This window comes from Boleophthalmus pectinirostris, unplaced genomic scaffold (genome assembly GCF_026225935.1).
Source record: "Boleophthalmus pectinirostris isolate CB_2022bp ecotype Guang Dong unplaced genomic scaffold, ASM2622593v1 HiC_scaffold_14, whole genome shotgun sequence".
NCBI lineage: Eukaryota > Metazoa > Chordata > Actinopteri > Gobiiformes > Gobiidae > Boleophthalmus > Boleophthalmus pectinirostris.
This window is the reverse complement of record NW_026571047.1, coordinates 3,647,252-3,660,684: the sequence shown is the minus strand read 5'-3', so window position 1 is coordinate 3,660,684 and position 13,433 is coordinate 3,647,252. Positions and strand designations below refer to the sequence as shown.

Here is a 13,433-nt window from a genome sequence, read left to right as displayed (position 1 = left end):
TATCACAGTAAAATCATGAACTGTCACAATATATCAAATCACAAGTTTCTTTGCTTAAATGCAGGTTTTACAGTAGAAACAGCTTATAAACATCAGGAACTACATTTCCCATGATTCATTTCAGAGCAGACAACATGTAAAGATATGTTTTTACTTGTATTCTTGGAATTATGATGGAAATAATTCACACCAAAATCTTGTCAAAAAAAACGTGTCCTATCTACAGTTATATCAGCCTCTCCAATAAATATCATAATAAGTATCGTACCGCGAGATGCATATTGTGATAATATTGAACCGAGAGATTTGGACATTGTTACATCTTAGGTATGTAGTAGTTTCCTCAAATACATTTTGATTTATTTGAGTAATTTCTTGGATTACTAATCTGTATCCTATTCTGATCGAGTAATATTAATGTTTAGTTGTGTTACTCTTACTCGAGTACAATACTGGAGTAACCAGGAGCTCTCTGTCCCCTTCCACGCAGCTTGCCAAGGGATTTCTGAATTCTGTGTGTTGTGCTGAATAAGTAAAATTTGATTAGTTACCTTTGTAAATGTGTTTGCTGTTCAGTTCTTATGTTTACTCAGTTTCTGTGTGACTGCTGAACTCAGCAGTAACGTGGTCAAAGTAGGAGGCAGACTTCAACAAAAAAGACAAAAATGTATATAAAACAGACTGTGTAGGGTAAAGTAATTATAAATAAAATGTTCAAACAAATAAACAGAAAATCAATAACTCAATTTAAATCAATCAACAACACCGCACACCCATCTGCACACAAGTCTCTCCTAACTGACAAAACCTGCTCACTTTTATGCCCCCAGGTAAGTATCAGCTCTTTTACAGGTAACTTTCCAAAGTCTAAAGCAAGGATTTTTGTTTTGTTTACATAGGCCTAAATCCTTTTTACCAGTTCTCCCCTCCACATGGTCCAGCCCATGACCTCCTCTTAAAAACGGCCTACATGAGGCCCCCTCTTCTTGTCTGGATCATGTGGAGCTGCAGGTGAGTGTAATGGATGGATGATGTAACTGAATGTAATTAACAATAAAGCAGATTTAAATGATGAAAGTGTTATGTGATAATTAAATAAAACTAAGAATTATTGTAACTGATGGTTATGATACAAAATTGGTTGGTTATGATGAATGATAATATGATCATGTAAATTTTAAATGGGACAAAAGCCCACTTTGTCGCACTGTAATTTTCATTTTGGAAAGGGAGATCACTGGAGGAAAAATAAAAAAAAAAGGCCCCTGCCCTTCCATCTCCGGTAATTAGACACTGAAGGTGACTACAGGGTTATTGAAGTGAGGAGACAGTTGTCCTCCTCTGTCTGAAGGGCAGACTCAGGAGCTCAGGGCAGAGGTCTCGTCCGCCCGCGTTATGTGCACATAATTGGACAGACTTGACCGTGCGCACGCTGCTCTTTTCTTTACGGACCATCATCCTGAAACCAAAGTGCACGGAGCGCTCTCATGGAGCACACTGCCGTGATCACCACGTTGTGACGTCCCTCCCCTCCACTGAGCCAATCCGCGGCCGACTCTCTGCAGTGGGCGGGGTTTTCCTCTGGGGATTTATCATGGATCTATTAAAATAAGTGGATACAGTGTTGCTGCTTGTAGCTGCCTTGACGTAGTGGCCACTCACTGGTACTACAGCGGAAAAAATCCCATGGGCCGAGAGAAGATTTTTTTCATAGAGCGCAATGTAATCACAAACTGCTCGTGTTCGGCTGACAGGGCACCTACAACTTTCAAAAATGTCGGATTTTTTACCTATTTTTAGATCATACACTTTTTCTCAGCTCAAAATTCTTCAGTTGTCTTAACAAACACTTTATAATCATTAGCTTCGGCTACGCGCTGCGCCGCTTTAGCTCCTCTCGCTCTGATTGGTCAAAGCGATCACGTGATACACCGTGCGTGCGTTTGCGTATGCCCGCGGGAGAAAAGAGCACTACTGCGCATGCTCGGTCGGATTGGGACAGTTGGGATTTATCAGCCTGTGTTCCGGGCTAATAACGGCCTCTCATTTCCATCTGTTCCCGGCTCTTTCTCTTTGGACCTTTCCCCGCTCACACCTCCCGCAGAGCTCGTCTCTCTCTCCGGTACCAGCTCAGATGGCGGAACGCATCGGGTACATCAGCCGCGTCCAGAGCTTCAGCGCCTGTCACCGACTCCACAGGTTGGTTTGCCTACGCGCACGCCCGTGCCACACACTGCCCGTGCCACACACTGCCCGTGCCACACACTGCCCGTGCCACACACTGCCCGTGCCACACACTGCCCGTGCCACACACTGCCCGTGCCACACACTGCCCGTGCGCGCCGAGTGTGGCTCTTACTAGGACTAGAACTGGACTAACACTGGACCGACACTGGACTGATCCAGGTCTAAACCAGAGCCAGAGTAGGACAGCTCCAGGCTAAACATCCAGTGCTAAACTAAGGCTTTGAATCAGGGATATATAACAACATATCTGCTGTGTGCAGTTCAGTGAACAAACCCGCTCTGTACCTGGAAAAAGTCTAAACCAGTTTCACTGTTATTCTCCGGGCATGTTTCCAAACTTAACACTGGATTTTCTTATAATTATTGTTCAAAGTATTGATGAATGTGCGTGCTGACGTGCGCATTACGCTTCGTGGTGCTGCCTGGTGCCTTTACTTGTGCCTGGTAAATAGACTGAAATGAGCTGCCAGCAGCAGCTCACTGGGACGGCGTCAGTGTGCGCCGAGTCCACGCACAACTATTCAGCCTCATATCGACTGGTCAAAGCCTGATCCTGTCAGAAGTTCAACAGGGCCGGGCCTGGTCAGGACTTGGATGGGAGACACTGGGAAAATCAGGAGCCACAGGGGGGCGCCAGTCGCAGAAAACTGTTGTTGTGTCTTTATGCAAGACACTTCACCCCCATTGCCTAGTATGAAAGTGGTGTGTGGGGTGTGTGCATGTGTGCGTGTGATGGTGGTGGTCAGGGGGGGATGGCGCAGATTGGCAGCCACGCTTCCGTCAGTCTGCCCCAGGGCAGCTGTGGCTTATTATATTATTATAAATGGACATTGCCATCTATCGATTCACGCTACCCCGTCAAAATAAGCAACCTTACATTTTTCCGTTTACAGTTGTATAGATCCAATAAAGCCAACCTCCCCATTTTTACCACATAAGGGTGAGTTGTTGTACAGTTGTAGGGAGTATTATCTGTTACATAAAACCTGAGCTTAATAGTAATATATTTCTATTTTCTTTTTTTTTTGTCCAAATATTATAAAGATATATGTATAGTTGGACTGTATCATATATTCCTCTTCTTTCTCTAATCTCTCTGCTGTTTTTGTGTCCACAGTCCTGCCCTGAGCGACGAGGAGAATAAGAAGGTGTACGGGAAATGCAACAACCCCAACGGACATGGACACAACTACAAAGGTCTGCGTTTTATTTCATTTATTTTTATTTTTGTATTATTCAACATTATGACTTCTGAATATAATTGAGTTCTTTGTTTTTCACAGTGGAGGTGACTGTACGAGGGAAGGTGAGCCTCATGTTATATTACAAGTGACAGGTTTACATGTTTTTTTAATTATTATTATTCTGACTTGGTTTAGTGGAATAGCACCTGTCCTGGGGTCAGTATTTATCATAGTTATACTAGGGATGTAACAGGAACCGAAATATTGTGATATTGTATTGTTCTCACTAGAACATCGTGGGCTGTCACAATATTTAGAATCACAGTCTCTTTGCTTAAAGTCATTGTAATGGAGCAGCAACAACTAAACAACAGATAGAACTACATAGACCATGATCCTTTGCTGTTTCAGTCCAATCTACATGATGATAATTGTTATGAAGCACTTGTAAATCTTAATTATTTGGATTATGATGAAAGGAAAATAGTATATTCACAATTGTGTTGGCCTCCAATAAATATCATACCTTGAGATACATATTGTGAAAGTATTGTATCAAGAGATTTGGATATTGTTAAATTTGACTTCAGTTAAGTGACAGTTTGTAGGGGGAAAAAGTAGAAAAACAAAGTATCATAAGTGGAATAGCTCCTATAGTACCCATGTCATCAAAATAGAAAATACCATCTAAAATGCAGAGGCATATTTTTCTGACAGTTAAACCTTCATTTAACAGAATAAAAGAGCTGTTTCAGGATGTAATGTTAGTGCAACCTTAAACAGCTAACCAGCACTACTGTTTTATATTTCTTAAATATTGATGTGTGTCCTGCTGTGACACGCTGCTCTGTGAGTTTATGTATTAAACAACAGTGTGGAGCAAAGAGGGTTAAACAGGAGACTAGACGAGGTAAAACTTCTCTCTGCTCCAGAACTAATGGCAGATCTGCTCTTGCTTCAATAAGGATTGTTCACTGTTCACACATTCACGAGGGTTTAGCAGTGTTTACAGTGAATCATCATGATGGATGATGATATCTATAACTAGTTAATTTAATTTAATTTTAATACTATATACCCTTTTCTACTTAAAATTGTGTTGTTTTACTAACATAACTACTCATCCGGGGCTTTGGCACATAAGGGAAAAATAAGTTTCCATTTAAGAATAGTTGGTGTTTAGTTGGCTACACGCTGTTCCTTCAGTTCTTCTGTTTTAGCGGTAAGATGACACACTGGTCTTTGTTTGGACACTTGTAGAACGTGTTGAACATGCTGAACATGAGCGGTGTTTGTGCAATACACAGTCGTGACACTACTTAAACTAGCTGCATATTCGTTCTATTCGTGATTTAATTTTTTTGTTTTTAGTTTAGTTAAAGTGTTTAGGTTTACAAGGCCTACAGAAGATCAGTGTGTTTTTGACAGGAGGGAGTGGCATCATGATGGTGGCTGTCCATGTTGGGTCATCCATCACAAAATCCCTGTCATTCACTTTTTCGTCTCCTCCATGCACAGGACAGGGAGCACAAATATAAAACATGCATGTGTGTACATGAGCTCTGTGCCTTGCTTTGGTCCACCACTTCCAACCAGGCCAAATAATACACATTTATTTACTTTTTACTTATTGTAGTAGTAATTTTAACACAGAAGGCCCCTAAACAGTGTTTTACATAGGTCCTCCAAAAATCTTGACACAGCGTTATATTAAATGTATTATTTTGTGTATATGTCTTTAAATTTCATCAACATTTCCGTTGCAGATTGACGCTAAGACTGGCATGGTCATGAACCTGACAGACCTGAAGAGATGCATCGAGGTAATAATCACATTTGAAAGGAAAAATATATTTTAACTATTACATATTAATTAAAGAGGGAGTATTATGCAAAATGTGCTTTTTGGAGCTTTCTACAAGGTTATAACATTGTTCTCTCATTAAAACCATGTCTGAAGAGGTTTTAGAGTCATCCAGGCATGTGAGTGAGCTCTCCAAAAATGACCCTCCTTAACAGTAGGTAGCAGTACTATGTCCAAGACCCGAATCCACAAGCATACTCCTCCACCGAAATGTTCCATAAATATACAAACACTTTATTCAAAACGATACAAATTCACAAACCCGATGTGATGTGCAGTAGTTTCATTAGCGGGATACATGCCAGTTGTAATGTGTAATGTGTTTCTGTTTCCCTTACTTTTGTACTTTCCATGCAGGTAAAGTTCCATACTGTAGCTTTAAAACCCAAGTCTGTATTTCATGACATCAGTGGGTGTTGTAATGTTTCATTTGTTACACTGTAATTGACCCAGTATTTGTTGTGTCGTGTGCAGGATGTGATCATGACTCCACTGGACCATAAAAATCTCGACAAGGATGTTCCATATTTTGCCACAGTTGTCAGGTACGTACTGTCCAACACATTATAAACTTTATCAACTACGTACTATTTCATAATATAACCCTGTCATTGTTTGAAAATCTGGTGTCACTGCTTCAACACATTTCTACATTTACCGTATTTTCTGCACTATAGGGCACTATAGGGCTCTCTGGATTATGAGTCATTGAATGGTTTATTTTCAAACTTTTTTCACATATAAACCGCACCGGACTATAAGGTGCATTAAATGAAACACAATAGTTAGATTAGTCAGTCAAACTTTATTTAACGCGTTCACAATAACTCTCAACTTTGTTCAATTGTAACGCGAAAAAAAAAAGACTGTCTGAGAAGCTAAATTGTTAGTGTGTTCACATTAACTCATAATTGTTCAGTTATAACTAAAAATAACACATTACACTCACCTTTTCAGTTCATTCCTTGTCCACAAATCCCTCATTCTTCATCTTCAGTGTCCGAGTTAAACAGTTGGGTGATTCCGGCGTCCAGCACGTCCACATCCCTCTCGTCATTATCCGAGTCAGTGTGGTTACTGTTCCCTGGCAGTTCAGTGATGATTCAGGTCTTGGTGAAAGCTCGGACCACAGTTGATACTGATCCTTAGCCCGGGCGTCCACGATCGCTCGGCGCTGTCTCTCTGTCTTGGTGAATGTGTGTTCTCCTTCTCTCATCCACTGCTCCCACACAGCTCACACTTTCACTCTGAAGGACTTGTTGACACCATCATTTAGTGGCTGAAGTTCTTTAGTTAATCCACCTGGAATGATGGCAAGCACTCAATTAGTTTGCTTCCTCCACTTCCGAACCATTGATTCATTAATGCTGAATTCTCTCGCAGCTGCTCTACTGTTTTACTGCGTGACTTGTAGCCTTGAGTTTAAAGTGGGCGTTGTGAGCGTGTCTCTTGACAGGTGCATTTTGATATTAAAAGGAATCACAGTCTGTATTACTCCTGATGCTTCTGACTACGGGAGCCGTAATGCTGCAAGTGGAGCAGCTTTGTAGTTTACTAAAGTTGTACTAAAACGCCCCAATAAATTCATATATAAGGCGCTCTGGATTATAAAGCACAGTCATTTTTTTGATATAGTGCAGAAAATACGATACTATACTTATATTTTTAAATGTAATTTCTCTCAATCTAAACACAGTATTTATTACTATAGTTCATTTATACTAACAAATTGGGATTAACTAGAATACACAGAAGTTTGTAATTACTGGGTTTATCCACATGAAATCAAAAATGGACAAAGATATTAAGCAATGTGCCACTTCTAGACACAACTGAACAACTGAGTCACTGCGAACACACCGACAATCCAGCGGTCCCAGACAGCACCCTCCCTACACGCCACAACTGAACAAAGCCCAGAGTCACTGTGAACGAACCAAACAAACAAAACCACTCACCCATCACACTGTTGTGTTTCCTTTAAAGTCCGGTGAGGTTTATTTGTGAAAAAAGTTCGAAAATAGACCATTCAGTCACAGTGCAACTTATAATCCAGAGCGCCCTATAGTGTAGTTCTATGTGCCGCAAAGTAATTCACCACCAAAACGCTAAGAGGCTAGAATATATGTCCATTCATATATACGGTCTGTGTGTATAATCGTATGCATAGACCGTATAACCTCTGAAAAGTTTAACATGAATCATCTCCAATGTGACAGAAGCACAGAACAGACTCACCATCAGCAGAACACCCCTCTGTCACAGAAAGAACACTCATATTCCACTGAGTCGTGTCCTTTAGTCCCACAGAAGCTGAACCGCATCAGCGCACAATAGCGAGCTGTTTTATTGAGCGCTTAGTTTATGCAAATGAGCCATGTGGTTTTAGGTTTTGTTTCTGTAAAAAGTAAACAAATCTGCTCAAAGCTGTGTGGATAGGGAAGACTTAGGGACACAGAAACGAGTCAGTCCTCACTCTGAGCCGCTGTGCTCGTCTTAAAATCCAGTGTTACGCTAAGTAACAACTGAACCTCGTCGTCAGTCCACGAAAAGACTGTTTTTACACTTGTCATCTCCCTCGACTCAAAATCAGCTGCTGCAACTTCAGTTTTCCTTGTTTTTACCGCTCACGTGACGTCGGGATGTTGGGACGATGTGACACCAGCCTATCATGTGACGAGTGTTTTAGGGGGTTTTACTTTTCTGTGTGGACAGGGAACGCTTTGATTACAGACATAGAAAGGATGTGTCTAGACGCAGTGTAAACGGGGTCTAAAACTCACAAGCATAATAGGTCTTCTTTAACCATAAACCAGGACAACAAATCCGGAATCTGACAGTGAAACAACAAATTCCATTGGAGCGTTCTTCCCTTTCCTCCAGCTCCATTTTAAACTATAGGGATTTTAGAATGTTGCAACGTCACGTGAACAACCTTGAGCTTGAATATTGAGTTAAATGAAAACCTGAAGAGTTGTGTGTTTTTTGCAGTACCACGGAGAACTTGGCGGTGTACATCTGGGACCACATGGTGAAGGAGCTGCCTGAGGGCCTGCTGTATGAAGTCAAGATCCATGAGACGGACAAGAACATCGTGGTCTACAGGGGGGAGTAGGCCTGAGACTCTCAACACTACCATCAATAACTGAGATCAGAAAGGAAAGGGGTGATGTTGTAGAGACGGTTTCAGTGGTGGTCATCTGGGCTGTTTCTACGATTAAGACGTTTGAGCTTCCGTCCAGAAGCTGAAGGGAGGAGGCTGGAGTTGGACTTGGAGGAGGAAATATTTGCAGTGGTTCAAGTCTGTTCCTTTATTTTAAAATGTCTTCTGGATGGGAGCAGAAACATCATGAAAAGAGTCTAGATGAAGATGAATGAATGAAGGATTACATTATTCAAAATCCAGTATTTAAAAAAATATATATTTATACCTTGCAATGGTGTCTTGAAGGGGTGTTTTTCATGTATGTCTATGGCAGAATGTTCAGCTGTTACAATGATCTTGATCACAAAAACGACTCGAGAGTCCAGACGACCACCAATGAAACCTTCTACAATGAACCGCTCCTGGACAAATGAAGGATCTTACTTGAATAATAGTTTAAAGGTGCACTACAGAACTTTACTGGTCTCACACTGGCTTGTCTTGTAGCAGCTGATTTACTTTTAATTCAAAGGTGTTTTTCTGGCTTAAAAAAAAAGTATTTGTCGCTGTGGTGGAGTTTTAGATTTAAAGCCATACTGTAGACTATTCCGGACAACTCTATGGAGACAAGCCAATGGCAGACCGCCCATCAGAAAAGTTACGTAATGCACCTTTTAAAGATTTTCCTAAAAAATCTTTGGCCATTTTTTCAGGTTTAAAGCTTCACTTCCTGGAAATTGTGACATCACTCATTGCCTTTATTTTCTTGAAATATGTTTTTTTTAATAATCAGAAAAACTTTATTTCTTGTGTAAATTAACTTTTGGATAGACATTTTTCTAATGTGCTGTCATCAATATGGTGAACTTTCTACATCCTGTAATTTTCAATATATTTTTAAACTTTTTCTAAAATTATCATTTATATTTATTAATATATCAGGTATTATGCCACCAAATTAAGTCAAAATCAGAGAATCACAAACATCTCATATGCACTTTAATGATTAAACATACCATGGATTTAGGTTAGACTATTTAAGTCAACGAGCAGGCTCGCATCTCCACAACTTCAAGGGTTGTGGGAGGGGACAGGTGAAGCTGACAATCAAAGTAGTATTTTTTGACATTTTATTAAAGAGGGGGTATTATGCAAAATTGACTCTTTAGTTTCTACCTGTGCTGTAACATTGTTCCCTCATCAAAAACATGTCTGAAGAGGTTTTATATGTCACCCATGCATGTCTGAGTAATTTTTGCGATCTCTCTCAGCTCTATTCAAACCATCTTTACGGTTTGCTGTAAGATTCTGTACAAGGCTCCGCCCACAAACCTACATCACCCATGCTCCCACACGACAGCTGCTCTTTAAAGGAATTTTTCAAAGTATAGAAGTACCACTTTTCTTTATTTTCTTGACCCTCAGTGAGTCTGATGTTGTTTAAATGAAACAAATGAATACGTAATTGTCTTTTCTACAACTGATTTCTGTGTATATGTGAATGTGCAGTATTTATACGTTTTCCAACCAAAAGCGACTCTTAAGCTGTGATGTCCATGTTTACTGCTGTCTTTTTGATACAATAAAACTGGTATCTGTGAAAAAATGTGTTTTGTTATAATAATATTGATACTTCGCAGCGAAATCATTTTGGGAGGACTGCATGTGTGTCTATGGCGGAATATTCAGCAGTTACGGGGAATAAAAATGCACAGCCCCTTAGCCTGAAAACTCACAAAAAAAAATACAAAATGGATTTAAAGAGCACATTTTCAGGAGCCTGTGATCAGTCTAGGGTTCATAGTCCTGTTTAAGAGTTTGGGCTTCAAGTGACTAACTGAAAAACTGACCAGATGTCCCTGTTTTCCCCTGGACAGTCCCAGTTTTGAGCCCTATGTCCTCTGTCCCAGCAGATTGTATCCAAAACCAGTGATTTGTCCCAGTTTTGTACAAGAAATGTCCCAGATGTCCCTATTTTGGACCAATTTGACACCTGCCAACAGTAAAGAGATACATACATTGTCATTTGTTTAGGTAAAATATGGAAAAGCTGCTTAAAAACGACCAAACCTCAAAGAAATGCAGAAAATTAATTACACACTGACATACACGTGGGGATGTCCCAGGTTTTGATGTTGAATATCTGGTCACCCTAGTTTAAGCACAAGTCAGTTCACATGTTGTAGTTCAGGTCAGTTCTTTATGGTCACTTTATGTCTAGACAAAGCAGAGGCACAGAGTTTCAGACAGAGCAGTGCCTCCAGTTAGCTGATGACATAAGCGACAAAGTATCAATTGATTGTAATGGAAATCTGTGCATGACTTTGGCAAGTGCAAGGAGATAAATGGGTTTTAATTCTTCCGTTACGCCATATGTTGCCACTAGAGGGAGCCACAACACCAAACGTCGATGTTGTTTTGTCTAGAATGTCCCTGTATGGCATTAAATATATTAATTTTGCATTTACTCAATAACAGTTTTTTTATTGACCTAAAAAGGTGCATTCTTACATTGAATGGGCCGAAGATCTGACATGTGACTTGTCCCTGTGGCGTCACCTGCTGTCTCTGTAGAGGTAAATAAGTGTAATGCCATACTGTGGAAAATTCCAAGCAATATCTCCATGGTGAGAAGCTGGTGACGGATGCTCCACCAGAAAAGCACAACTTTCATTTAAATATCAGTATCACAGTATATAGATTAAAATAGATATGCAATATTTCTATTTATTATAAACTCATCCCTTAGTGAAAATAATAATAATAATAATAATAATAATAATAATAATAATAATAATAATAATAATAATAATAATAATTTCAGTAGAATATACAATTAGATTTCCCTAAAAAATCTAGTTTAGTTCTGTCTACTTTTTACATTTTGGTGAAATGTTCTATTTTACGTCCTAGTTGGACACGGGCAGCAGATGTGACATATGTAGTGGTTTAAAAACAAAACAAAAAAAACAATGAGACATGAAAACATGAGTTGCTATGAATAAATAAAAAAAATAAATAAAAATCTGTTATGAGTCAAGAAAGTTAAATCTTATAGCCAAAAAAAAAAGTCGCCCAAAGGAAACTGTTCAATCTCTCATATATCGTGACAGTACTGACAGTAACTGTTACCTACCAACCAAAACAACTGTCTAAACTGCACAATAGTTATGATTAGACTCTTAAGACACCTTTATTAAAACATCAAACTTGTCATATGCACTTTCACTTAAAAAAAGATTTAAAACATGAATTTTTACTGGAGATCTCAGACTTGACCTGATGGCATCGCCTGCTTGTATCTTGGTGGCAAAGGTTTAACAGCTCCAATAAAATAAAATATATATATATATATATATATATATATATATATATATATATATATATATATATATATATATATATATATATATATATATATATTCAAAATATCTAAATCACGTAGCATCCCATCAGTTACTCTTTTTACTTAATCTTACTTGAGTAGTACTTTTCCCAAATACGTTTTTACTCTTACTTGAGTGATTGTTTGGACCACTACTTTGTACTTCTACTTGAGTATTATTATTTTGAAGTACAGTTACACTTCTTTGTCTCTTGTCTTCAGTGAGGTGTGAGGTGAAGCTGTGTGAGGTCTGACAGTTTAGTGTCATGTCAGTGATAAAAGCTGTGGGCGTGTGGCGAGGTGGGGGAGGGGCTTATGACCTGATAACTCCGCCCACATTCATGTAACCCTGCCCACCTGTCACCTGTGAGTGTGGAGTGAAGGAATTTTTAAAAGGAACAGCTTGTTTTAACACTCCAGAGACCTTTACTACAAAGTTGGATCACTTTCTCTTTGACCAATCAGCGACAATAATCCAGCAACTGTGAGCCAATCGAGTGGACAAAAAGAGAAAGAGGAGACATGAGGAAATCCATGAGCGATAGAACGTGTTCTTTTATAGCACTGCACAAGGATTTATAAAGAGGAACAATAGCCTTCACTTGGGTATCGTCCAGCTCCACACTCTGACCGGCCCATTTAAGTTCAATTGGAATTACAAAATAAACATATTTTATCGTTACCTCATGCATGGACTAAAGTTAAAACAGGACTAAAACAGAACTGAACCAGGACTGACTGTTGGGATGGGCCCAGAAGTGTCCCTGCGTAGACCGTCGGGAGACAGTGGGCAAAAGAACCGGTGCAGAGCTAAGCACAGCCGCTGCCCAATCGCACTTTGTGGACACTCTGCTCCATCTTTGCTGTCATCGTTGTTCACACACACCACAAGTTGGAAAAAAAAACAAAAAACATGATGAGTTATAGCAGTAAAATAAATGTTCTTACAGGTATTCAGGATTATTTTATTAATATATGCGACAAGAGTCAAAATCTAAACTACAGGGCCCTGATAGAAGGACAGAACTGTCTACGGTCCAGGTGGATTGGCCAGATTCTGTACACCATCGCAGAGGAGGTCAACACGTTGAAAGGTGTCATCAGGTTCTCGCAGGCAGTGAACTCTTACCGTAACGTGGAAATATAGAAGGACTTTGGCTAAAGTCTAAGCAACTATGGCTACAGGACCAGCACACTACTACTTCTGCTCCTTTCTTAGCAGCAAAGCACCACAGAAATGGCAGCAGTGCTTTACTTCCGCTCTACTTCCGCATTTCACTGGATTTGTCTATAGGAGTAGCAGACACTGGCACACAAGCCTACAGTAGAGCCTCTCGCGGCTTCAGCGTGAAAATTTTAATACCTAAGTTGCACCAGAGTATAAATCGCAGGACCACCCAAACCATGAAAAATGTATGGCTTACAGTCCATACAGTAAGTACAATTAATTTCACTCACAATTACTTATTACTTATTTCCTTTTCTTTTATAGGTCACTCACTGAAACACAATTTTAATCAATTAATCAATAAACAAATCACCAAAACAAATTACAAAATAAACATCAGGAGGAGGAGGGGAGGATGGAGCCTGAGATTAACATGTGGA

The 13,433-nt window shown here is 39.6% G+C and overlaps 1 protein-coding gene across 1 annotated transcript; it reads left to right on the top strand.

Moving 5' to 3' along the window:
- Positions 1-1,988: 1,988 nt before the first annotated feature.
- pts (6-pyruvoyltetrahydropterin synthase) lies at positions 1,989-10,046 on the top strand. The gene is made up of 6 exons (XM_020942020.2): positions 1,989-2,199; positions 3,365-3,444; positions 3,531-3,553; positions 5,198-5,254; positions 5,770-5,840; positions 8,287-10,046. The coding sequence occupies exons 1-6, from the start codon at positions 2,135-2,137 to the stop codon at positions 8,408-8,410; spliced, it is 420 nt and encodes a 139-aa protein (XP_020797679.1). The 5' UTR covers positions 1,989-2,134; the 3' UTR covers positions 8,411-10,046.
- The last annotated feature ends 3,387 nt before the right edge of the window (positions 10,047-13,433 follow it).

What these genes read in the sequence shown, in the direction of transcription:
- pts (XM_020942020.2), top strand. Translation starts at nt 2,135, where the DNA reads ATGGCGGAACGCATCGGGTACATCAGCCGCGTCCAGAGCTTCAGCGCC. An exon ending in GCCTGTCACCGACTCCACAG is followed by an intron (nt 2,200 to 3,364) that starts GTTGGTTTGCCT and finishes TTGTGTCCACAG; the next exon opens with TCCTGCCCTGAGCGACGAGG. An exon ending in ACCTGAAGAGATGCATCGAG is followed by an intron (nt 5,255 to 5,769) that starts GTAATAATCACA and finishes TGTCGTGTGCAG; the next exon opens with GATGTGATCATGACTCCACT.